The sequence below is a fragment of the Cebidichthys violaceus genome, unplaced genomic scaffold (genome assembly GCF_023349555.1).
Source record: "Cebidichthys violaceus isolate CVI_PGR_0920_01 unplaced genomic scaffold, fCebVio1.0.p SCAF_47, whole genome shotgun sequence".
Classification (NCBI taxonomy): domain Eukaryota; kingdom Metazoa; phylum Chordata; class Actinopteri; order Perciformes; family Stichaeidae; genus Cebidichthys; species Cebidichthys violaceus.
Window position 1 is genome coordinate 1543437 of NW_027176672.1, and position 27893 is coordinate 1571329.

At 45.2% G+C, this 27893-nt stretch overlaps 1 protein-coding gene across 1 annotated transcript in view; it reads right to left on the reverse strand.

Moving 5' to 3' along the window:
• Window positions 1–27893, reverse strand: part of LOC137886916 (cadherin-4-like) — a 61866-nt gene that overhangs the window by 12104 nt on the left and 21869 nt on the right. Inside the window, 1 exon segment of the mRNA XM_068729611.1 lies at window positions 14638–14714. Within this exon segment, the coding sequence (XP_068585712.1) occupies window positions 14638–14714 (77 nt within the window).

Consider the following 27893-nt stretch of genomic DNA (forward strand, 5'->3'; position numbering starts at 1 on the left):
AGTCGAATCACTTTTACGATAACTTGCGTAATCAATATTTGTTTACCTAAAATGGGGTCACATTTATTCGTTTTCTCCCTCAGTGACGTGTGCTGCGTGTGACGTTCAGTTGCAGTCCTTCTTCCGTTCTCTCTGGCGGCGAGCTGCTGAAGCCACCTCCCTTTTTTTTTTTCCAGCTTATCTTCAGCCGTCACAGGTCATTCGACATGGAACTACTGCGCTGCCTGAATTACATCTGGACAAAAAATTGAAATGGTAAGAAATGAGGGAGAGAAAAAAAAAGCCCAGTCAGTCTGGACATGTAATAAGTTTGCCGGCCTTCCCTTGAACTTGAATTATCTTAAAACATTTGAAAGGTAAGGCGTATGTGTGATTATGTATGAGACGCTTCTCTACAGAGTCTTGCCATATGGGTGTGTGTGTGTGTGTGTGTGTGTATACATGCATACATGAATGATGTGTGAGTGTGTGTGTGGGACCCAGTCTTTTTTCCATGCAAAATCATTCTGCCTCACAATCATGATTTCAGAATTCTCACATGTTCTCAAAAGTTCTGAGATCTTACAAAATCCTCGGTGAAGTCACTCAAACAGTCAGGAGGTGCCACCGGATACAAAGGCAGTCCCGAAGACTGATGCCCGTTCAAGACTTGAGGACAAAACCACGGGGTCCCCTGAGTCCCACGGCTGTCAGCCTTTACAGTATATGCCTAATGAGTCCGACCCCTCCCCCCCCGCTCCCGGAGCCCAGCAGCAGCAGAGGCTCGGATCCTTCCAGGGTGAGTGCGGGCACCGCAGGACCGCATCCGTCCTCCAGGGTCAGATCCAGTTCTGATCGATGACTCCTCCGGGACGAGAAAGATGGCCGGGGCCGCTCCTCGTCTCTTGGCGTATATATATATATATATATATATATATACACACACACACCGGCAGATAAAAATACACACAAAGTGTACATACGTACCGATGCGCTGTGACCTTGTCCATGAGCACACTACTTAAATGGCAGCGTTTCTGATGAGTGGTTTTTCCATGGGGGAGGGAGTGAGGGGGGGAAAAAAGGGGGTGGTGGGTGGGGGTAGATGTGATGATGAAATACAGCGATTGTCCCCTGATAGATTGGGGACAAGGCCCCTAATCGCTCTTTATGTCATGTGAATGACCTCCCGGGATACAGAGCGTGGATTCATCACCCGCAGCCCCGCAGAGTGAATGTACTGTACAGGTGTGCAAATGGCACCTTTTAACCTGATGAAATCCTCCACCAACCACTCCTCTTTAGGCCTCTGTGACCTATAGCGGACCCCGTTATTACCAACATGGAAGCTTAGTTTATAGCAGGATTTATCACAACTGTAGCTTACTGCGTTATTTTATTTTTTTGAAGAACACAGAGTGGTCTGTGTGCGTAAAAGGGATAAAGAAGTAAAGGAGATGAGGTGACGTGTGTGAGGAGAAAGGAAGCGTGGAGTGATTCGGTGCTATCTCAATGTGATGGAGTCATTCATCAGAGCTGGATCTGCTCCTGGAGGACTGATGGGGGATCCCACGGTGCTACCGCTAACGCAGAATGGATCCAAACGTTGGAACCAGACATTTCTTTTTTTTTTTTTTTTTTTTTTTTCATCCTTAAAATTACCTGCCCAGACTGCACTCGTCTATTTAGAAATCCATTGAGCACAATACAATAGGATTTTTGGAATGATTGTACATTTCACAAAAGAGGCTTCACAAAGTGTATTTGATGGTCTTGTATCCTGGTGATGCTCTCTCCCTTTTTTTTTTCTTTTTTTTTTTAAAGTGACATTTTTCTTTTCACTTTTATTTTGAAGGAAAATCATTTAACTTCCATTTCCAGCTCTCAGAGCTCGGGGTCACGTTGCCCTTTTCTCTTCTTTTGTGCTTTTCTTTTTTTTTTTTATAGTGAGACCAAGATGCCCTCTAAGAAGAACGCTGAGACGCTCGCTTACAACATACGACACACCGATACACAAAAGTGAGACGCTTCACACAAAAAGAAAAATCAGCGATGGTAAAGTTTGAAACCAAACTTCAAATCTGTGTAACTTTCTTCCCAGATTCTATATAATACATGCAATAAACTCTTATTATAAACATCTCTGGCCCTTTGAACAAGTTGGTAAACTTCTACTTCACAGATAACACAGTGGATTACCAGAGTCCGGGTGGTAAACCCTCCATTACACCCTTTGTTGTGGTGTTTATGCCCCGGTGATCCCGTTCCTCCACAGCTCATCTGTATGCAGCCTGCCGGTGTCGCGCACGGCCGGCTCTGCACTCAGTGTATCTACTGCGGTGCTCCGCGTAGCGTGACTGCTGCCTGTGTATCGTCTATCAAGGGATAGCATAACCTCGCCTACAACAAAAAAAAAAAAGAAGAAAATAATCATATTCCACTGAATCAGAATTCAATTCCAGATTCCTCCAAGAAAATATCATAATAATACATCTCCCCTGGATTCCACTTGGGCCACTGTCATAGTGCTTCCTGACTCATCGCCTGCACTGTAATATCTCAATAACATCTCGGACAGAGACATGATGAAACATCCAGTGAACACATTTTATTTGCTGTTTGGAGAGAGAGAGAGAGAGAGAGAGAGAGAGAGAGAGAGAGAGAGAGAGAGAGAGAGAAAACCTTGAGATGGTGTAAATGTAGATATCTAAAGGTGCTTACATACATTGTTGTTATGAATATGAAACGCCGTGACGACGTTTTGTGTTATTGCCGCATTATTCATACATCAGAGAAATATGGTAGAAACGAGCTTAAAAAAAATGCATGCGGTGCAGTGTTACTGTTCAGCCCCGGCGCGTTGCGTATTTGCGACGCTTTTGCGATTGTGCGGCGGTGTCGCTCTTCATCTTCGACGCACTTAAAAAACGTTGAATAGAGGTAATGAGATTGCCGCTGTACAACAATGACGGCGTTCCATAATGGATTACTGCGTCGCACGCGCACAATGCCGTTGGTTTCACAGTCCCCCCCCCCCCCCCCCCCCCCCACCCCCCGATTAGCGGTGTGCAAATGTAACACTTGTTAGGCGTTCTGTAAACAGCACCGAGGGAGATTATTTGTCAGGCGTGTTGGGATTCTATCAAGAGAGTCGGCCTGTGTGATGCATTGCGCCTTCCACGGCGCTCCCTGCAGTCACAACACTGCTGTTCATCCGCTCATCACATCCTCTGTTCTGCAGTGACACATTGAATTACGCGGCATACAAATTCTGATTACATGACAAATGCACACTAACAAATGTGCGTCGAGGCAGAAACGTATTTAGTGGCGTTCTCCTTGCGAGTATTAATGTAATTGGGACATTACATCACTTATCTACAAATTACTTAAATATGCTGTTAAATCGGTTTAACGAAGATGTTTCGAAGGCGAATTAAAGGCTGTTGTAGCGCAGAGGCTGAGGGGGAATCGAGGAGATGTTCCAACGGGTGCTCAAAAGCAGAACTTTGAGACCCGTGGGCTCAGATTCTGGGTCCTTTTAAGGGGTCAAATGTAGGCTACTGAAGCACTTTAGGGAAAGACGATGGTTAAATATAGAAAACGTACGCATTCAAAGGCAGAATGAACAGGATATACAGAGAGCGTCAACCTATTAAAAGCGCGGCGACGGTTGTGACGTTTTTGGGAATTATATTTATTGGTTTTCTTGCCCAGAGTAAGATGAGAAGATATGATACAAATAGTAATACCTCACACCTGTCCAGTACATATAAGGGCGCAGCCAGCAGCCGGTTAGCTTAGATAAAAGAGTATGTATTAGCGTGTAGCATATGAGAGAGGTAGAGAGCACATAGACACACGTCTGAAAGTGTCCAACTGCTCCTTTAACAAAGTGCCTTCAGTGGTCTGAACGTAACCATGAACACATGAATCAAGCTTTAGCGCAGACGCTGTCCGGTAAACATTTTAAAGATACGTTCAGCATCCACACGGTGGGGGGGGGGGGGGGGGGGAGCTATCAATCATAGCTGCGCGCCGTTTGATCGGAACTATCAAGAGTGCCTCGCTTACGCTGCCCCCAACCTCTGCGCAGTGGTTACACCGACTTCCTCACGTTGCAGATTTCGAAGAGGCTCCTCTGAAACCCTGTGCATCGATCCGGTGCGTGGTCCGCCGCTCTACGCTGTGATTCCGCTTTTTGATTCTGCGGCGGTGCATCTGTGGTCGAGTTCTTTTGGACCTGAACGTACTCCGAGCTTAACGATCCAACATGTATAGTTGTAACGTGAACCCGCTGGTTTTCGCAACCCAGAGGAATGATTCCAAGTATTGACACACCTGACGTTTAATTGATTGCGTTAACAACCTGGAGTTTATTTAAAAAGGTCAAAGGTCAACAGCTGTGTGTTGACCCGTCTCTCCACGCTTACCTTCTTCTTTACCCCTGGTCTGTGGTCCTGGAGGGTTTTGGTGAAAAACTTGAATACATGCAGTTGTTTGAAGGAGAGGTTTTCACAGCAATATAAAACTACGTCACATTTACCTCCCTAACACTAGCTCTAAGCAGCTTAAAGTATTTAATGCCAACATGTTTTCACACGTTAGTATCCGTGGTCTTACCTGCCGCTTTGGTTGTTTCGTTGGATGAAGTCCAACACATCTGCAGCTGGTCTCGGATGATGTTCCAGCTCCACTGTCCACTCAGGACCTCACTGATCATGTGGATAAGAGGTCCATGCGTTGTCTCTCTTCAGCCTCTGCAGTGGTGCTACCGGCTCTCATCTAGTCGTGGTTGTAAGAGTCCAAGCGTTCCTGTTTCCACCTTTCTCATTTAGACTTCCTCAGTGAGATTCTTCCACATAACGGTTGATCTGTCTGCCTCGATATATATATATATATTTTTTTTTACACAACACGTTGATGCAGCCGGTCCCCCCCCCTCAGATCATGTCTCAGATGTAAATCCGGCCTTGCGAGACTAATCGTGGGGTGAAACTTGTCCCGGTCTCAGTAGCCTTGCAATGCAGATAAGAGCCGTTGCGTAATGTGATGAAATCGTCAGCGTTACTATTCCACTGCTGGGATTTCTAATGGCAAAAGCCATGTTTTTTTTTGGTTTGATGCACATCCTTGTTCCTAATCTGCCTTTGTTTACGTTAGCTGATATTTTTAGAACAAAGAATGAAATCTCTCAACGCGATGTGTTTTTCGTGGACAATGCGACGGCTCAAAACCCATTCTGACCTTAATATCCAGAAGCCTTCATATATTTTCCCCGCGAGGGAATTTAATTTAAAGTCGTTGTTGGTCTGGGGTCATTTTCCTGCACCTGGATGTACGATACGGCACCATATACAATAACAATACACTTTCCCTGATGCCTTCCCATGCAGGTCCACTCACAGAGGAAGCAGAGGAGGGACTCGGTTACTGTCAACAGTGTTGTGATTATTAACACCTTATAGTTACATGCTAAAGGAATAAGAAACACAAAGAGAACATACATTTTAAAAACATTTAAAGACAAGCAGCTTTACACATTTATAGTAAAATACCCGGGAATCAAACTTCAGTCATTTAAACGGTAGAAAACCGTTTACTGTTGCTTCACGATTTACCTTCGCAGAGTGTTTTATCTCAAGAAAGCGACCTTTCCTCTCTCTGTCACTCACGTCTGGAGGGACTCTTTGGTTTCCCGCCCAGAGGCGGTGTCACATGACGTGGTCCAGCGGCTCACTTTGAGGGTCTATGACCTCACCTAATGACTCTAACACACTCTGCTGCCGTTGGACACGGGAACATTCAAAGAGACGTGAAAAAAAAAAAAAAAAAAAAAAAGTTTTCACAAGATTTCCAAAGACCGGCTCGATCTGTTGCTGCTTTACAAGCGGAAGACGAGAGCGACGCTCTCCATCGACTGTGTTAATTTGATTTGGTGCGTACAAAATCAATACCAGCACGAACAAATCCGCCGTCATCCTGTGCCTCTAATTGGCCTACCATTAGTGTGATTATTTTTTATAAATGAGCTGTCTGTTTTTAGGCTTGGAGATATGTCAGGATGAAATCAATCAAGCCAACGCCGCGCATTACTATCAATGAGGCTGCTCCATCCCTTTAGAGAAATATCTGTCAAACGGGGAGGGGGGGGGGGGGGGGGGGGGGGGGGGGGGAGAAAAAAAAGCACATGTCATAGTTAAACTCAAAGCCAACTTTGAGTTTTCATGTGAAATACAAAGTTCCTCTGCCGAGGCACTTTTGCAGGGGGCCCTGCTTAAACGCTCAAAGGAGGCGCTGCCTGGGGAATATGTATGTACAAAGTGGAGGTAAATAAATAATGAAAGAGATGAATGGAGGGCTAAAGCAGACAGCTGATGAGGCTGATCATAGGGAGGGGGTGAGACTGCTCCTCTCTGACGCTGTCAGCAGGGTGTGAGGGTTAGTAGTGATTAAAACTGCTTTCCTCCCACCCGTCAGCGGAGAGACACACACACACACAGACACACACACACACACACACACACACACACACACACACACACACACACACACACACACACACACACACACACACACTGCTATCTCTGCAAACTGACTTACAAATAAACAGCTTAAGCCCCTGTGATGTGCAAAACAGATGATGTTTTTTTTTTTTTTTTTTCACTCAACACAGGCGGACCCATTTGACTGGCTCTGCATTTCTCTGTGTGTTTACATGCTAAAGAACGCGAGTATAGAAAAATACATTCCATAAATTCTTATATAAAAGCCAGTTGTTGTTTTTTTTAAATAATGGCACAGTGTCAAATATTAGGGCGTGGCCAGCGGACAAAGAAAGTAATACAGGCTGGGTAAAAACCATTAAGGCGAACAACAATGGCTGACGTGGTTATTTCAGCATTACTGTACGTACATTTACACTAATGGCTTCAGTCCGGCCAGACTCATTACAGATGTATCATCTGCCTCTTCAGTCAAAAACGGGAAGTCTGCTATTTTTTTTTTTTAATGCGAGAAATGTGCTGGATATGTTGAGTTGCATTCAGGTAAACCAGGAGGTTTTAGTTTTGGGGAAGCTGGTGTCAATAGCAAAGGCCTGCTTCTCTCTGCCACTGAGCTGAGTAATGTGTGTGTGTGTGTGTGTGTGTGTGTGTGTGTGTGTGTGTGATTCAGATGCTACACACAGTTTCTTTCTTAGTTTTGATGTATCGATACGGCTGCTGTAAATACATATTAATATGAATTTAATCAATTTCTAATAATGTCAGTAGGGCTTTTTGTGTCTTTCTGGTAGTAAACGTTCGCCTTGGGTGGGACGGTGTGGAGCATCTTGGAGGGCATCATATCCAGATCATAATACGGGAATGTGCAAAAAAATCAGACGGAATATAAGGAAATGAAAGATTTATGTTAAGATAGAGAGTTTCATTCATTTTCAAGAAGAGAAAGAAAGAAGGAAGTGAGAACACTGGCGGGATATATTCCGTCAGTACAAGGAGAATATATTGAAAGACATGAACCATCCATGAACAATGTCATAGGAACGCAATAATGCCACATTATTATTCAGGTTTTTTTTTTTTGTATGCTTTGTATAATGTATAATTCATCTTAAGTGGGCCTGAATGTCAAATAGACTCATCTGCTCACCGTGCGGAGCGAGGTCGGAGAGGAAGAGGTCACTGCTCTGTACGTGCTTGAAAAAAATAAATAATATATACATACATACATATATATATATATACGCTCGGGCTTAACGAGCTTAATGCACACGCCCCGTTCTTGCTGCTCGGTAGCTGTAATACCTCCACGCGTGTCGTCCTCTCTGCCATGACGGAGTCCAAACTAGATGTTCGGGCGCTTTAGTTAAACCGGAGAGCTGGAGGTGCCTTTCGTTCGACCCGGATTTGACTCGTACTGCCACTAACTTCCACACACTGGTCCTTTTAAAATGTAAACACGACGATGTATCACCTCTGAAATAAAACCCTGTCGTCCTCGATCAAATAAAAAAAAATAATAATCCATATCACAGCATTAGATTAATACTGTAAATGATTGCAGCGTAGGAGCAGAGTAGCATTGTAGATTCTTTAAAGCTCAGCCTGTGTTTTTACAACATCCAATTACACAGCCCTTAATGCAGACGGATGGAGTTGTACTTCTGTGTGGGAAAAGATAGAGTGCGAGACAAGGAGAGGAGGGAACATGAAGAGGCAGGACAACGGTTTGTAGAGAGAGCGGAAGAGTGGAAGCGAAGCAAAAGGAGGGCAGATAATGACAGAAGAGGAAGAAGAGGAGGAGGAGGAGGAAGAAAGGTAATGCAGAGCTGAGAGACAGATGTTCAGATAAAGGTTCAGAAAAGGAGACAACAGGCGAGACAGGTAGAGACATGAGAAGGAAAAAACAAAGATAAAGAGCTTTGATTGGGTTTATTGCCCTCTTGCCCCCCCCGTCTCCTCTTATTACACCTTTGAGTTGTTGTTCTAGCAGGACTGTAACGTAATAATCACGTTTTCAGTTCAGTATTGTGGGAGATTTGGTATCTGTGCATCTTTTAAAGTAGACTTTCCGTGACATTACCTGCGTACAGCAGGGGGCACATTTACCCCCCCTTCCCCCCCGGTCAGGAGTGGATAGTCCCGTTAGCTGTTAGTGCCAGTGACTCACTCAGCTGTGTGTGTGTGTACTGGTCGTTCCATTAGCAGTTAGCTGATAGGTCCAGAACAATAAAAGTGGTGTTCCCTCACTGTGGCTGTGTTCATACTTACCATACTACTCATTTCATTCATAATGGGGCCGGGCAATGCGGCCCTGGAAGGAAGTCTCTCGTGCATCGTGCATACCCGTTGGCATGTCACAACGAGTATGCATTATGCAGCAGTAGCCTACTTTAGTATGCAATTTTGAAAACCCTGCAGAGCAGCTGTCAGCTGTGTGATCATTTGCGGCCACTACCGGCCAGGGACGGGTTTAGCGAGAGAAGAGTCGGCAGTCAATCATCGGCAATATCGTGCAGTCCTTTAGCATGCAGCCGCTAACGAGCACCCAGACGTGCTATGCATGTTTGGAGCAGCTTTATGCGAGATCTGCCACGGACAGACACAGAGATGCACACACACACACACAACCAATCTGATTACATCCTGGTGGAGATAAATACCCTCTAATATTTGATCAGTTCTGAATTTGTTTTTCGCTGCGTGAGAAAATGTACATGTGGCGCGAAAACTTGCCGTGCAAAGTGTGAAATGCGCGAGTCTCGAGGCCAATATGTGAGCCTCAGCAGCCCCGGTGTTAATCGTCCTTAATCACATGAGTTTAAAACGTGCCGTGACGAACCTGCAATAAACCCCTCCTTGCCACGACGTCGGTATCAACAACAACTCGGCGTCTGCCACTTCTTCGGCACGTCTCGTAGCGTTTTACGGTCGGCCGTGTTTCACCGTCCTCTTTGATTCATCCCTCCTCTGTCTGAATATGAACCGCTCCACCGGAGAGGAATGGAATAACCGATCAATACTACCTCGCATGTTAGCAGTTAGCTTGCCAGACAACATTATCCATCGGCTATCCCGGCAAGTAGTAACTTTGCCTCCAAACTTCTGGAATATAATCTTGCGGATTAATTTCTCTTTGCCGTTTGACGAGAACTAAAGAGGCCATGTTAGTTATATTATAGAAAATGATCTCACAGTAGTGCAGAAAGGAAAAAAAAAAAAAGAGCTTACCTTTAGTCCGCCACAAGTAACAGCAGGTAGTGGAATCAGAAAAACAACTGATTACCTATATAGATCACCTTATGTCCAAAGAGGACGGCTGCTATATTAATAAACATGCACATATGGTTGGGCCCCACCTTCAGGGAAATATGTATGTTTTCATTTCAAAAGAATTTAGCTCAAGCTCTAATGAAATATTCACCGATCGATCCCCCTGCGGCTGCGCCAAGCTTGACATATGGTCATTGTTTCTCCCCCCGCCCCCCGCCCCCCCCCTCTCATACTGTAGTGCTCCGCTTGAGCTTCAAACCCTCTCAAATGGTTGAAGGAGACACTTGGGCCACCTGTGGTTCTTGCGTATATTTGTATGTGCACACAGTTGGCCGTTTCTCGTCAGACCGAAAAAGGTCAAGTAAGACCCGAACGAGCTCCCTGGAGCTGGTGAACACCCGTTTACCGGGGACGATGGACTGAACGCACCTCTTCAGCTGTTTCTGAGGAGTGAGATAGCCATCGTTTCATCTTCCCGTCCTTCGTGATTTGAAGGAACCCTGTGATATCCTGAGAGTCCGGTGATTAAAAAGGTGATCCCATCATCTCCAGATAACCGACCTGCCAATAAATCTAACGTAATCACTCACTTTAAACTCTCATTTCCCTGTCTGCTTATAGTCCAATATCCATTAAAGCAACGTTCAGAACATGAGATATGAATCACACTGTTTACAGTGCTTAGCCAACAACAGTATAATGATATACTGTACGGCGTATTATTGTCCCCACGGGCGCTCTTCAAACCCTCCCGTTCTTTTCCCCTTGACTCCAACACTGCAGTGTTTATAGCACAATCTGCTTAACAGTATAACAACTTTCACATTTCTAATGATCTCCACAACCATTAAGCCTATAAACACATTTTACGATGCCATTACGCACTCAGGTGTTGTGGACGCTCAACGCTGACTGGACAGATTTCGTCGAGCCGCATCCCGATGCCGAGGCGAAGATGGGTCGTGAAAAATAGGATACCGCCAAAAATAGTGTTTCTGTAAGGGAGTCCACAGCGCAGCAGCGTGTTGATTAACTGGCCATGTTCCTTTTTATCCAGATTGACAGGACACATCTGTGGAAGGGGACTGGCTGGTTCCAAGCAGGAGCAGGCCAGGTGTGAATATTTCAGGAGGTACATGGAACATCTGGACAGCTGGATGGAGGGCTCGGTGAGCTGAATAAATAGAGGAGACTGGTGTATGTGTACTCGAATGGTTCGCGGATTTCTACATCTCTCACCAAACCAGTATGTCTTCTCTATTTACACCCAACATGCGATCTGTATCCGGACATGTTATCCGGATAAGTAAATACGTCTGGAACGTGATCACATCTGTCTGACCCAGGCGCCAACGTGGAAGTGTCTTACAACTTGCATTCTCTCTACTGAACAGCAGGGGGCGACTGTTCTAGTCGGATTGTATGGAAATCTATGAGAAAATGTATTTATTCCCTCAGTAAACATTGTAAACATGAGTTTATGGTCTCAATCTCTAGTTTACAGTCTTCTTCAATACAGCATGATGTTCATTTAGTACATTATGCTCCATTTAGAGTCAAACAGACCATAAAGCAGGGGATGCTTTAGGGCGGGGCTTACTGTGATTGACAGGTCGCTGCCGCTACAAGAGCCGTATACGACGTCTCTAAATCACTCCTCTGCATTCCAAATGTGCTAATTTCAGGTCATTGGTTGCAAAAAAATCCAACATGGCGACGGCCGTAATCCAAAATGGCGTCGGCAAAATTGACGAACTTGAGTCTTCAAAGCGGCAGTCCCCAAACCGATGACTACGTCCACTTCTCATATCCAGTCTGTGGGCTGACTTCCTCTGGTGGTCGTCTGGCTCACATTGTGTTTGGATCTTAGGAAGGCGTAAATGCAATGCATCCGTTCCTACGCAACGCCGCCATTCTGCTCTAAAGCCAATGCGGCGCCTTCGTCGTCCTTCGTCTCTGGAGTAAGCGTTTGAAAAATGACAGCGGCAGATACTTTAAGTAAGCTTACTAATTTAAAAAAACAAACTTAACAGACAGAAGCACCTCCCCTGTGTTTTCTCTCCGGTTTGTGATGGATCAATGTAGGCGGGCTCCCGGTGAAGCTGTTGTAAAGCTCCTGGCTTCATTAATCCGTCACAAGAAAACAGAATGTGTTCATGTCCGCTACGTTGGGCTTTCAATCAAGCCGTAATCGTGAGTTTGTCCGTCAAAACGATCACAAAGTTTTTGGGAATATTTCACTCAGAGACAGTGTTGATGTGAACCCTTTATTTCTTAACAACACAAAGATGTTTCATCAAACATGTTCCTTTTGTCTCGGTGCCTGGCTGCATTCCCATCGTCCATCTAATTAATTCATTTCTTTTAATTGTAATAAAATATCATTATGCAAGATGGCAAGGAACAAACGTTGCCTTTTTTTTTCTTCTTTTTATCCAATTAATAATCGATTATTAATGAACAGACTAATCGCTAATCCATATAGTCATTACGTGCAGCCCTTATCTGAAGTTGGCTAACTTTGATTTATTACAAAATTCATCCGTTCAACAATGTAGCTTTGTTCAACCTGCGAGTGAAAATGAACTATACAGGGGCACCAGACGCATGATGGGGACTGATGTTGTGGGTGACCTATAAATGTACAACACACACACACACACACACACACACACACACACAAGCATCTATCACACACCTGTATCTCACATCTATCTATAGACAGTAGGGGTGTAAATCACAAGTCTTATTGATTCTTTTGGCAACTATGCGATATTTGGCTGTCTGCCGCGATACAATTTTGATTAAATTCGGAGGCCTGCGATTTGATATAGTGACTTCCTTAAATGGCGTATAGGTAAAAGACACGGATGTGTTTAAAAAGCCGCCGTCACGACGAGCAACCCGGCACAGAGTCACCAGTTAACACGGCCACTTCGTTAGAACGGAACACCGGCGCCGTCTTTAGCTGCACGCTGTTCCACCCGTTATTAAACTTAATACACAGTCTCTGCTATCACAGCAGCATCAGCGTGGTGCTGAGAGGACAGCAGATAGGAGAGGAGTCGTGACGTGTCACTCCAGATTAATGTACAGAGATGGGAAGAACCAGACAAGGTTCTCTCACTATAGCTACCTCCGCCATCATTGTTGGGGGGGGGGGGGGGGGGGAACAAGCAGACCTTGCAACATATATTTATTCCCAATAAATGAAGGGTTTATTTAACATTGTAACGTATCACATTTAACAAAGGCTGTTTGTTTTTGAGGTCTACTTTGGGCAACATTGAACACATCTCCTCTTAGCGTGTTCATTTTAACCACAGCTACACCTTCATCATATCACATCAGATCATATTTGTGGTGCGATGATCAGGCGGCGGCAGCAGCAGTGTGTGCGCGCTCTATATGGATTTGTTTAAGGTATAAAAATAGCTAGTTATGTGCTATTTCGGTCACTATTTCTGTGCAGTAGATACTCATAATATTCACCTTCACTCCCTGGCATACAGTCGCTGCTCTCTTTCCACAGAGGTGGGAGTCGGTCCTGTACCCAGACCCCAAAGCACAGCTGCTCTCCGTTTCCTAGTGTTTCTCTGGGACAGCACAGGCCGCAACTCCGGTTTTATTTAACTCCGGTTACTTAAAGTCCGTGGTCAATAGGAGGTAACGTCCGTCTATAAATGGAGTAATTTCCTTCCACTGCCTTCATAATAACATGTTTATTGTGGGAGAAGTACTCAGATCTCGCGCTTAAGTGAAAGTAACAATACCACGGTGTAAAAGTCATGTACTCATATTTTAATTTGAGTAAAGGTGTAGAATTATCTTAAATGGTACATAAGTATAATTGATGGCGACAACACTTTGATGTTGAAGCTGGTAGAGGCGGAGCTAATCACTACTTTATATACTCTACATGCTGGGCATCGATATAGTTGTATCTTAATCTATAATATAGCATAATCTATTTGTTGATCATACTTATATGTGTTAATAATATGTATCTGCAAAGAAACTAGTCACTAAAGTTATCAATTAAGTGGATTAAAAGTACAATATTTACCTCTGAAATGTAGTAAAAAAGCTTCTGCAGTAAAGGGAAAGAAAGTACTAGTACCTCAACATTCACTACTTGAGTAAATATACCTGGATACTTCATACAGGAAGTGGCATTATGCAGATAAATGAAGAGAGCGGAACAAACCCTGTGTTTTAATGTGGTGTCTGGTAAACACCTCATCCTCTTGATAATTACTTTCATTAAAACCTATTATGTAGTCTTGCGTGAGGCTGTTCTTCATCTGCACTCGTGGTTTTATTCCACATCCTCGAGTCGTCTGAAGCGCTCTTCCCACTCACGCAACCTGCCGTGTGGTATTGATGATGAGTTATCTGGTACAGTATGGCCGTACGCATCACAGCAGGTGTTCCTCCACAGTTGTGTGTATGCCTGTGATTTTGTGATGAGTAGGTGCTTATGCATTCACTCACTGCATACAGAACTGTTATTGTGTTCCCCGCCATTGCCTCCAGCTGCTCCAGAACAACACAAACAAAATGCGGCGTGGGCCCCAACCCTCCCTCCCTCCCTCCCTCCCCCCCCTCCCTGCCTCCCTCCTCAGACACAAACATCGGTCCCCTCTGGGCGATAGACGCAGCGCTCATTCATTAACAGAGATATCAAGGCGAAAACAAGCACGACCCCCGAGGAATCGAGGTGGGGAGAAAAGAAGGAGAGATGATGAGGTGTTTAGCTGCGGTATCCTCCTCCACCTCTTTCCTCAGAGGTGGTCCTAATTACCTAGCGTCTGATGTCTCTCTCATCTCCCTGCTCTGTTCCCAGCTGCAGCGTGCCCTCGGTGGGCCTGTCGCGGCTGACCGTGATGCCGCGCTGAAGCCTTCCTCCTCCTCCTCCTCCTCCTCCTCCTCCTCCTCCTCCTCCTCCTCTTCTTCTTTCTGCTCGCGCGGTGATGCTCATTAAAAAAAGAGCACGCCGGAGGGACCGGCCCTCAATCCTTCTGCCCTACATTTCACCCTCTCACTTTCACACGACCCGGCGAGGAGCCGCCCAAATTCCCCTCCAGCAACCCCCCGCCCCGCCCCCCCCCACCACATCCCTGAACCGGGAGACACCGGCTGACATGCCGCCCGTCGCCTCCCCGGTTTAAGTGCCTTTTATTCTTTGCCCGAGTCTTTATCGTCCCTAATTTCTGGAGATTTTGATGTCCTCTACTTTGACATCTCTACTCTGAAGAATGAAACACTGAATGTGCTCATGACTGATGAGTCGGTCAGTCCTTTGACAAAAGTTTCAAACTTTGTTGGTACTTTTTTTTTTTTTTTTTTTTTTGTACTATTGATGTTGGCAGTTTTGAAGTTTTGAAGCCAAGCAATACGAGCCAGGCAGAGGCGAGCTGGTGAGCATGATTGGATAATGATCCTCGGACGGAGCTTTTAGCAGAACTCATCAAAAGTAGCCAACTTTTCACAAGGCAAGCCACTGTTGAAGCAGCAGATATATATATATATATATATATATATATATATATTTCTTTTTTCCAAAATAGAATTTCATAGAAACAGTTGCCTGATATGTTCCTTCCAGAGCTATTCCTCAAGGTAATTTACCACCATCCCCTCTGTTTATTCGACTTCATTCTACAGCTCATATGCCCTGACCTGTCGCATCCAATTAGCCTAATTGGATCTGTCAACCCCGGCACTCGTTCACCTGTGAGGGGTCACAGTGATGTTAGCCCTCACCTTGGCGATAACGACTCAAGAAGCCACCCGGCTGAATACAGATGTAAAAAGTTCCGTGCGCTACATCCTTGTCTTTTTATGTGTAACGGCACTACAGAGAAGTTTGTGTCACATGGTTCGTCCCAGAGGGGCAGAAAACATACCCTCTCGCCTTCTGAACTGTTTGGATGACACTACATTGGATTCTCTTTCCTGTGTTGTATTTTCTAATACATGGGCAGCCAATAACGTGGGTGTGCTTGGCCATGAATTATAGATCTGTTGTTGGCGCTGGGTGTGTGGATATGAACTGTGCATGCCGGGGCCAGATAAGGCCAGATTTATACCTTTAGCTGCCAGGCGCAGACTCGGGGAGCCAGCTCTCAAATTAAATGGAAATTGAGTTTGAGGGAGCTAATAAAACAGCCGTACAGCGGCCCCTCTTACCGCGCCGTGTCCTCCTCAGCATACAATGCATGCGTGATGCTAGAGGACTGCTGTGTTTATCCTGATCGGCCGTGGGGCTCCCGGTCTTGCGTTGCCGTTAGTGGATGCCTCTGTGAGGCTGGAGGCGGGACGCGGCCGGGTTTGTCTCATGATTATGAAGAGAAATCCTCTGTCGGGACTCTTCCAGCCATTTGGCTCAAACTTGTTTTAAAAAACGATCCATTTTGTTCCTATTACGCAAAGAGCACCATGTATTCACTGTTTCGCCCAAATCATACACGACGCTGCTATTTGTTTTTGCTTACTGCTCTCACTTATTTGTGATCTTTTATCGATGCAAATTGCCCGAACCTTCCATTAAATGTGTGTTTTGAGCGTCCGGGTCAGGAGGTGCACAGCCGTCAGGTCCTCGTTGTGCATCGTGAGACGGAGCAGATATTTGTTGTTTTGCACGTCTAATCGCAGGCTAAGGCTTCATCGGTGAGCGTCCTCTGTCCCCCTTCTGTGTCGGATAGACCTCATCAGGCTCCCTCTCTGCTACTTACTCTGCATTTCGTCTGTGACGAGAGCATTTTAAAAGGGCCGAACGATGTCAGCGCTGCCACTTCAGGACACTGGAGAGGAGCGACACTATGCTTAATATTCATATTTTTTAGAACGTGTCCACGTAAGAGTTAAGTTACCGTTGAGCTTGTTCCAAAAGTCGACATCCCCGTCCTTGTAGTCTGTAATCTCATTATTACATCATGCAGAGTCATGCTTGAGCAGTTATTGATTTCCTTTGTGGAGGGAAGGCGTGCAATTTCACAGATGACCATGTAATGACACCCATTCGTTGTTATGTTAACAGAACTGTGCTCAGAAAGTCAATCCCTCTCTTTGGATAATTACTTTATTTACAGTCGTAGAGTTTCACAGCTGATCCACAGAGTAGGACGACATCATTCCACGAGCGTAACTTAAATCTAAATTATGCTGAACTCAAATTAAAAGTATATACCATTAACTCATATTTCCAGACCAATATTGATCATGTGTTATATTCAGATATCAAATCGGGTTACAGTATAAAGATGGAGACCCTCTTCAGACCTGGAAGCGTTCTTGATACCTCCAGGATGATTCTCTCTGGATGTCTCCTCGCTCCACATAAGCCCAGCCCAGCCTCCCTCTTCCTGGACAGAGATCTGAGGAAGCATAGGGTGCCGCTGGAGGTCTCAGCTTGGACATTTTTTTGTTGTTGTTGCTAATTAATTACCTCCCTGAAGTCTGACCGGGCATCCCGTGCCCAAATACCACCCGATGCTGTGTTCTCATTTTTTTTTCCCCCGCTTCACTCTGCTCTCTCATTGGCCTCTTTTCCACGCCAAGAGCATATCTAGCCCGGAGACGAGCCTCCGGGGGCCGGGGCCTCACCCGTTTTTTTTGAGTGTCATGGATAATGTATGGCTCTGTGTCCGATTTTATATATATTTATTACTTTTTTTCCTTTTTTCGTTTGGGAATCCAGCCCGGTACATTAATTATTAGGCGAAGATGAATCACAGTCTTCCTTGAATGTCATAAAATAGAGGAGAAAATATTCTCATTCCTGACTTATTGATGAATATTCAGTCAATCCCGTCGGACCCTTTACCTCTCGTTAACAACGCACGTGTTGCGTCTGACTGGAGATGTGACTTCAGATGATTTAATAGAAATAGATAAACAGTGAGCAGTTTTTTTTTCCAGCCACCAAAATAGCTGAATAATCATGTGAGATCCCAACACTGAAGCCCTATTCAGGTGCAATCAATTCCAGACGTCAGCAACTCTAATGTGCCAACACAGAGTTGTGTTGAACTACGACCAGCATGGCTGTGTGTGTGTGTGTGTGTGTGTGTGTGTGTGTGTGTGTGTGTGTGTGTGTGTGTGTGTGTTTGTGCTCCTCGTCGTAGAAAGCAGCGTGTTTCTGCAGCGGCAGTTCATTGGTCGAAATGAGGCAAAGCAGATTAGACGCGAATGAGCTCCTTCAAATGGTTTGATGTTCGTTTATCCATTAACTTCATCAAACTTAAACACCCATGTTAAGTTTAATATAGAGGAATTAGCAACTTGTAAGTTTTTACGGAGCGTTTTTTTTTTTCCCCACTTCATTTCAGTATGTGGCACTGACTCACGTGGTAAATTAGGCTGAAATCCACTAAATCACACGTGCTCAAACATTACTAATTATGATATATGCCGTGTCACAATCCGATGCATTTTAAGGTGAAAGTCGCAGCACCGCGCTCGCTGATATTTATCCATTCAAACACCGTCTGCGGTCACGTCCAGAGATTATCTAAAGCTGAAGGAAAGATCGATCAGTAGCTGCGTTCATTCTTTTTCTTTCAACGAATTGCTTCGCGTGTGACGGTGAGTTTTTAACGTGACTTCAATTCATTAAACCGCTGCGTCTGAAACGGCAAACCGGTTCCAGTCGAACACACGACTCTGGACGTTTGACAGAGCGGCTTCCGGAGCCTTCACGTTTGGCTGTAACGGCGGTCTGGAGTGGGCCAATCACGCTGCGCATTGTTTTGTTATTCATCAAAATATCCCACACAGGTAGAAGATCTGCTGCATGGCTGGCCATAACGGGATGAAGAAACACTTACAGACAGTAATGTGCATCAGGCCAATGAGCCATTCGCGGGCCCGGTGCCATCTCATTAGTCTTCCAATGACACCGGGAGAAGCGTGCTTAACGTCCCATTGTCTGCAGCCGTCAGAGGCAGGGAGGGAGACGGAGCCCCGGTTAACGTCGTAGAGAAAATCCTCTCCAAACTCATCCGGTTTTCCACTTCTTCACCCTCTTCCTCGCCTCCTTCTCTTTTCACTTGGCATATTCCTGTGGGATGCCATTTTTTTTTTTTTTTTTTTTTTTTTTTTTTTAAAGAAAGCTGCCTTTAAAGCGCTCATTTCTGGGCCTCTAATGTTTGGCTATTACCATGATAATAGACTTTAAGTTCAGATTCTGACTATGAACCTTTACTCAGTCTTAAATGAGGTCCCAATGGTCGTGATTTTAAGTGAAGAATGGAGTCCATTGTGTAGCATAACAGGCCACTGTATACTCATCATTCACTTATCCTAATTCTGCCAGCACCTCCCTTCCAACAATACGTGCCATCGAAGCATATAGCGGCATTGTCCTCGTAACGGTGTGCAGTGTTTAATTCAGATGTATGTTCAATTTCCTCCATTGAGTATTCTTTAAATTGTTAAACTTGCCGATTTATACCATTGTTGCTGTGACCACGGATTGTGCCGTTTCAGCACTTTGCATTGTGGGATACGGTAGGGGAGGTAGACACTCCGATGCACATTGGAGATTTTCTCCAAATCAGTACAACGTCTGGGTATTTGTACAGGGTTGCTCTTGTTTAACTAACATTAGCTGGTTACAGCTGGTGAAATCTGTTACTGACTAGCTAGCAAAACTGACTTCCTAAGATTGTGAAGCCCGCTTTTGCCTGACAGTCTGGAATCATGGACTCATAAATTACCACACGTTTTGAGTGCTAAATCATTATTCACCCACCGCTTGATTGGAACAAACGGTAATGTAGCAGGAGTAACTGAGGTGGACGGGGGCTTCGTGAAGAGTGGGTGACTAAGATCACTTCCTTTTGTTCAGAATGAACAATTCCATTTCCCCTGTCATTGTCACACACACACACACACACACACACACACACACACAGTACGTACTCGTTCCCGCAGATAGCGTGCAATCGAATATGACAACTGCCCTCCACTGTGTCAGAAAGCCTAATGGACTGTGTACTTCATTATTCCCTCGACCCGAACGTGCTTCACAAACTGCGTCACGCAAGGTTCAGAAAAAAGACGCCTCCACACACACACACACACACACACACACACACACACACACACACACACACACACACACACACACACACAGAGCAGCCAGTAACAGTAACCTTATGGTCATGAGACTCTCATTATATGTGGGTTTTTTTTACCACACATCGGTTCAGGTGCATCACAATCACAAATGGCCTGTGGCCTCTGTGAAGCTACCTGCACTTCCACTTGCTGAATAACAGTAATAAGGTGAAGTTGTGGTCGTGACCTACAGGCTGCCGCTGTTGCCCTTTCGCCCCGTCGTCTATCGCGAACGTTGGCCCCATTCCAACCCGTCGCCCTTCCACCTCGACCGACTCACCGCCCAATGGAGCCGCCTCCTCTTAAGGTGTGCAGTGTGAATGCAGCGGTGATTCCCCGTTAATTACCTGCCAGAGTCTTGTTTCGTCCCGCCATAGTTTCGTAATGGACCGAAGATATTTTGACACTTCTCAACAGGTAGGCCGGCTGGCTGCCTCTCTCCATAAGCGCTTCCTGGGTTTGTGGTCTAATTAGTGACAATATGACAATCCGTATGACACAATTTAGTTTCTATATCAGTTTTTTTTAGCAGTTTATGGGTCTATTTCTTTTTGCACGTGGTCAGTTGGTTCAGTCAGCATTGTTGTAGACTCGCTGCTGGAGGGTTTCAGAACCCACTTCCACTCCCAGGGCCCCGCTAATCGGTTTGGGATGACACCTAATATGGCAGAACCTCCACGCAAATGAAAAAAAAAGAGAGTGGACGTGGGTCAGAGGGAGGCTGTAGTGTTTGTAGTGTCAGTTCAAACCCCATTTTAAAAAAATACAGAACCGATTTAACGCTATATCATTTCATCATGCATTTTGAAAAAGGCTTTAATATCGCTGAAAACTGTTGACTCACTCGCACCACAGAGATTTGGGTCAATCAGGCCACCGTCACTTTAATGATGGCACAGAGATGACATTCCATTTATTCCCATTTCAGAAATATATTAGATATTAAATTACCTCATTGCGAGGTTCAAAGGCAGGAGCAGCCTGCGGGTGATTTAGAAGCAGGGTTGTGATTGGCTGCAGTGGATAACAATGCACCTGGGCAGCGATTGACACGGGGGGGGGGGGGGGTTGGGGGGCTCGTCCGCGAATACGAGGTGAGTGGGAGGGGTCGGCGGGATGACGAATGAACCTTGACACCGCTATTACCGTCAAACGTGCGTTTCACCGTTCTCTCGCCGCAGCCACGGATCCGTCGGCTAATGCGCTGCAGCGCTGCAGCGTTGTGTTAACCGCGGTGTCAGTGAGGCAGGCGAGGGTGTGGGAGGAAAATGGATTTGGGTCATTTAAGCTTCCATGAAACGGAATATACGGCCGCGTCGTTTGCTAGCTTTAAACCAGAAATGTTCAGCCATTAGATAATGATTTTGATAAAAGCCATTCTGTGGGCGGACGATAACGGCACAAAGGCAATTAATTTGAACCCAGCATTCAATTTTGTCTGTGCTCAAAGGCTATGCGAACCATTGAGTGAAATCATTTAACTGATAATGATGTGAACATCCTCACCTCTCTCTCTTTTTTTCTCGTCCCACTTTCCTTTTATGCGTCAGTCAAAAGAGTTGACAAACTGAGCAGAAACTTTGTTGAATCTAAAAAAACAAAAAACAACCACTCCAATGAAATTGATAATCAACTCCCAACCGAGGGTGTTTTCATTGTAACATTGTGTAACACATTCACGTGTTCTCTGTGGGTTTGTGAAGCAGATCCGATCACCTAAAAGGATCGTAATTCCATCCCTAAAAGAGTCTCAAAGGCAGCCCACGAGCCACTGAGTCATTCCACGTGGGAGGGACGGACAACCGATGGTGGGGGAACATCAGAAGAGGTGAGCAACTGCTCCTCGCGGAGAGAAGTATTGAACAGTGTTTTAGGCATGTTGGCTTCCACCTTCAGCGTTATCACGCTGGACCACATGTGCGCTCGCCGAGTGGGAAAAGAGGCACACAAAAGCGTTTTTAATTGGGATGCCCGGACTCCGTGTTTAGCGTCGATAGCGGAGCATCCGCCTCCAGCCGATCATCTTTATGCGTCCAGAGCCGCAGAGACGTCGACTGTAAGATGCGTAACGATAAAGCCTGCTGTCGTGTGTGCCAGAAGGCAATTGTTTCTTTATTAAATAAACTCGGTGGAGATTGATAACAGGCGGGGGGGGGGGGGGGGCATTGCTGGGCAATTAATATCCTGAGTGAGTGGCTATCAGAGCGCCGTTATTGGCGCGAGCCTCCAGCTGGCTTCCGTAGTTTAAGGAAAAATAAATGACTTGGATGATTAACATCGCATTGATGTTCCTTTTCTCAGCGACCGTAATGAATTGTCAGTCTTCGCACTTGAATAGTGCATATCCAAGTTGCTATGGTGCGACGGATCGCTGCAGGTTAAAACCTTAACGTGTTTACTCAAGATGGTGATTTAGAAAAGAAAGGGAGGAACAACAGACAAACTGAAATCCTGCAGCAATCAATACACAGGTGAGTTATTATATGCTGCGTCAACTGTGATGCTGTGTGGAAAACATTAGAGTCGTTCCAGATCACAATTAAAGGGTGAATTTGGTGCCAGTTGACAAATGATGGTGAACACATTAAAACGACTCCACTGAGGACTCTGTTCTTCAGATGTCTGCTTTTTTTTTTAATCAGCCTTTGTTTTGGGAGAAGTTTCCCCCTGAATAAGTCTGATATCTCGTTATCAATAGACTAGTCGAGAGGAATCTCCATCCGCTGCCAAGAATTTGTTTATTTATTTATTTTAATTTTTTCCCCACTCTCTCGTGCGACGGATAACGAGCCAAGTGCATTCCTAATTGCATATTTCACTTGACGCTCGCATACCGTGTGAAGCGTTCATCAACAACGGCGTCCGAGTTTGGTTACTGCTTTTTGTTTGTTTGTTAATAATGCAAAAATGGAATACTCGAGTCAAACGGCGACATATTATCTTCTTGCCTCGCTTTCCCTCTTGCGTGTGTTTTGTCTCAAAGACACACTTTGCAGTAATAGGGAATAAAGAACATGTGAAACGACCCGGTGGTTTGACAACGTCGGTCATGCTTCACTGTGCCGGGGACAAAATCAGTAGGTGCTTCTCCAACGGCTGACTGTCGCTCAAACTAAAATGGAAGTCATCCGCGCCGAAACTCCAGATGACGGTTACCCTGACAACGTTTAGTTTTGCTTTTAGCCGTTATTTACCACAAGGGCAGCAAATGACAGGCACCAATTCACCTGCAGCTGAGATTCACCAAATACATCTCGTCGCTCTGCGATGTTCAGAACCCTTTAAAAGCACAGACTTAAGCTCATTGTCGTCAAATTGTTTGCCCCGTGGTTGAAATCTCTGCTAATGTCGGCTTTTGTTGCACATTATTGTAATTCAGGCGTGATTTCTAACAATGCTGTGTTCAATGCAATTAAGCGCGTAACTAGCATCGCGGCGCACCAGTTTGCTTTTGAAATACCAGGTGTGAGTCTTTTGCGATTAACAACAGCAGATGGCCGCCTTGAAGGAAAACACAACTGAAGAGGTGTGCCGCTCTCCTCGTGGAAGTCTCGTAGAAGAGAACGCTGCGAGACTGTCGAGAGGACGCTGCTTTTTTTGCCGGCGACCGGCAGCAGGTGTTTCCTCGAGCGCATCTGAAGGGAAGGTTCGGCTTGAAACGATGAAGGCTGATCTGAGGTACGAGGACGAAATGGAGGCGGAGCTCAGCGGTAGCGACGCAAAGAGAGACCCCCACGGACCGAACGGGACCTGTGACAGGATCGCAGGAGAGGGCAGCAGGTGGGGTCGCTCTGGACGGGTTTTAATTCAGATAAACACCTGGCTGATGAATTAAATGTGGTTTTTATTTAAGATTTCATAATCCTGATTTTACTGCACAGAGTGAAGAGATCACAGCATTCGATACTTTGACCCCTTTCTGAGCTATGTTCCAGAAGCTTATCGAGAATGAGGTTTCAATGCGGGTCGAGGATCGACTAGATCCATGACGATTTGCATACGGGTCTGTCTGGAGGAGTCTGTCGTCAACACTGAGAAAAATGAACCTTTTTTTTAACGTTTCTTCTGCAGATGTTTCAGCTGTTTTGTATCATGCTTGGAAATGCAACTCCTTCCAATTGGATCAATCGTTACAGAGTTAGCATGCAAGTGAAGGTGTGTAACCATCTTCAGGTTCCTGAGCTTTGTTATAGTCAATACTGCTCTGAGTATTCGTGGTCATGGATCTGTAAGAACCCATTCAGATGATGAGGCCTTTTATCAAAAGGTAAATAATAGGAAGACTTCATGAAAGCTCTACCTCTGCTCTCTGTACTGGAGTAGCTGATCTACCTTTAGCGCTGCTTGCTCTGTTGATACGTCGTCGATGTTAACTTCTTTTTGTGTTCTGTTTTGACGTGAACCTTGTGCTGCAAATCTAGTTTCTCGCTGCGGCACGATGAAGAACATAGGCGACTTTTTCATCCGTGCATTCAGAGAGACGCTTTTTGATTCATCTGATGAGAACACTTAACCGACTGAAGGCACACAGCGCTGTGTGACACAGGTCACAGAGACTCTCTGCGCACAATTCCAGTCATCATGCAGACAAACGCAGCCGCCCGCCATTTACCTGTCCGCTTGTGACGAGACAAATGACGGGCGAAGGGTTAAAGAGACGGCAAGAGAGGGACAACGGGATGAAGCGTACGCTCGCTGTCATGGAGGCGCCAGTTTAAAAACATACATACAGTTTACTTTTCCCATTTCATGTCAATTAGTAGGACATAAGAGGCAAGGACGGCGGTGGTGCCGGAGTGAAGCCAGCAGGGGGAACACCTTTGAGCGTCCTGGAGGTAATGACGTGGGCGGTGGTGAGAAGTCAGTCTTCGAGACGGACTGGCGGAATCGCAATAACAATTTCAAAGAGCGGCATCCGAGAAGCGACTGAGGGGCGAGCTGAGATCGTTTCTTCCAGTCGGGATTCTGAACGCAGGAGACTTTGACGGTGTGTGAAAGTGGAAGAACAGGAAGAAAGAACAGAAACGTTTCCCACAGAAGAACCAAGGCAGAATGTGAGAGAAGCGTTGACCCTGCTGAGGGGTCAGAGGTCAGCTCCGTCTTCTTCCATTACTCCCCCTAAAAAAAAAAAAAACGTTAAAAATGATCCACGGACAAAAAAAGATTTGATTTTGATGAACAACTGTGAAGAAGCTTGTTGACGATCGCATTGCGTTTCTCGTCGCTGCGTCGCAGTAGAAGCAACCCGGTCGAATGTAGAAGCGTTATGGTCTGTTTGCATCAGCGGCAGCGTAACTTAGGTGGTGACCTGTAAACACTGAGGCTGATATCAATGAGATGAGATTTTTTAGACTCCGACACACTGCGAATACAAACTGCTATCTAGACAGATACCTACTCTATAAATACGCTGAATGGTTATTGCAGAAAAATGCACACCATGATTTTTATTTGATCAAAATCGGGGTTTGATGTTTTGATCATAAAGGTTATAACTTCAGCCCCAAATGTAACCCAAAACCAAGACCCTACAATTGGTTTACCTAGAAAGGAGAGTGTTCTTTGTCTCCAGTTGGGAGGCGATCACCATATGATGAGTGCATGAACAGATCAGGTGATTAGAACATGGTTTAATGCCCACTGAAGAAGTCACACATCGTGATCCTGAAGCTGAATCTTTTAGGATAAATCAAACAACCAGACGTCCACCATGTCCTTTTGTTGTAATGGATTGCATTACATGCTCAGTTCACCACTTCTTTGGTGATTTATAGAACTTGTTTTAATTTTGTGTGACTTTTTTTTTTTTTTTTTTTCTTTTGCATATTCAGCTTTTTTTTTTCTCCCCAGTATTTTTTGAAGAAGCAAGTGTGTCCTAAGTGCCGACGCTAAATCCTCTTGTTTAATAGCTGCTGCTGCTTTTCACTTCCCTTAATCTCGGGTGTAAATATTGACTTGAAATCAAAAGCTGGCAGGAAGCTGTTGCATCCCTGATTCATTTGGCTGTTAAAACGTTTTTTATCCTCCGGGCCAGAGGAGGAGGAACGCAAGCATTTGGCAACCGTCCAAGCTATGGCGGGGTAGATATGGACATACAGTCCACTGCCCACGGAAGCTTTGAATTAACGGCGTTTTGTCTAAGCCAATCCTGTGCAAGCGAATAATCAATAAGAATGGGGACTCGGATCAGAGCAATCCAGGAGGTTTTGTATGAATACTTTCTCATCGAAGCGTCAACGGGCCGCTGTATAGACTTTACATCACAAGCAGGCCGTTAACTTCACTGCGCATGAACTCAAAGGTCATTATAATGCATATTGAGGGGACGAGCGAAGGGTTAACGGGGCGCACATCCAAAAGGTTTTATGGAGAAAAAAAGTTAAATGTCAGGAGGAAGTGTTGCATCTTTTTGATGGCACATGTCACGCCAGGACTGTGTGAGTTATGAGCTATTAAAGATATGTAGATGTGACAGCGCTCCTCGAGAGGAAGGCTGACGTGAATTCTCTGTTGGTTGCTTAGCCAGAAGATCCATAAATAAATGAACACATCAGTGAATGAGTGAAGGGACTATCAGAGGAGACACGCTCCGTGATCATAGAATGAAAAACAACCTCAAACAGTGTTGCTTCTCCGGGCCGCCGCCGCCGCCGCCGCCGCCGTTCCTCCTCTTGATTGTTTTTGCAGCAGACGTCCCTCATTGAAGCGTCGTCGACGGAGACGGAATCGACTTGACAGCGGTCGTGTCCACTGGAAGTTCTTGATGCCGCGGTGATAAGTAGCCAATCAGACAGCTGCTCCTCTGTGTGTGTGTGTGTGTGTGACCTCACTAGCAATGAACCCGTCTGCAGGTTTTTTTTTTTAGCCAATCGGATCGATGAACTCAAGGGCGTCACATAGTTGTCTGAATGGATGACGCTTTCCAGTCTTTAATTATCATCACTTACAGAAATATGTATTATTGTCTGTCTTGCTGAGAGTTAAAAGGTGCAATGTACAGGATTCAGAGCATTAATACGCAGCAAAAAACCTATTATCTATGTCAGGATATAGTGGAGTGATGTCTACCTGAGTCACTCTCCCTCTATATGTGTTCTGTCAGCACTTCTGCCGTATATTTGCTGCTCAGCTGTCGCCATGTTGAAAGCCAGTTAGAGCGAATGGAATTGCTCTAAATCTGGTGTCTAAAGCACCTTTTAAGTAAGAAGATCAATGGCGTTCTAATATCTCTTATCAAGCTAACTGTTTCCTGACCGGAGCGTCGTATTCGACAGACTGGTAGAGTCGTATCAAAGGCAGAAGTGAAGTCACGGTGCTTGTGTTTCCCAATGCCGCTCTGCAAAGCGCGGCATACGCTAACTTTTAGAGTTAATGTCGTCCACATTTCAGAATGGTCTTTCATGCTTTAAGGTTTTAGAAAGTAGATGTTATTTTTATTTTGAAGAGTTTGCAAAAGGAAGTAACGCTTTGTACAAAAGAAATGCTGTACAATGGGTCAGCGAGCAAAGAAAACAAAGACACTTCAGAGTCAGAGTGCACGAGGATTCCTTTAGGGAAGTAACTTGAGGTTCAGTGTTTTGCTCAAGGGCACTTCGACATGTAGGACAGTATAGGAGCTGGAGACGGAAACCGCCAGTCTTATGGTTTATGTACAATCTGCTAAAGTCCTCTGCAATAAATGTGCAGAAGACTGTGCAGAAAAATAAATGGATGAGACTGACCCGTCACGGCCGATCAGCCAAAAAACTGTCCGGTTTGGACCGGAAGCAGCTCGATCGGCGCATCTCTAAATATATCATAAGATAATATTTACTCATTTGTATGAATGTAATCGTGGAATGTAAAACAAACAAGTAGTTGACGGCGTACAAACGGATGAAAGAACTGCATAAAATGTGGCAAGGGTAGATTTAGAGGTATAAACAAGAAATGTAATGACAAGGAGCTGAAGAAATGCTTACCTGGAGATGGAACATAGATTCAGTAGACACACACACACACACACACACACAC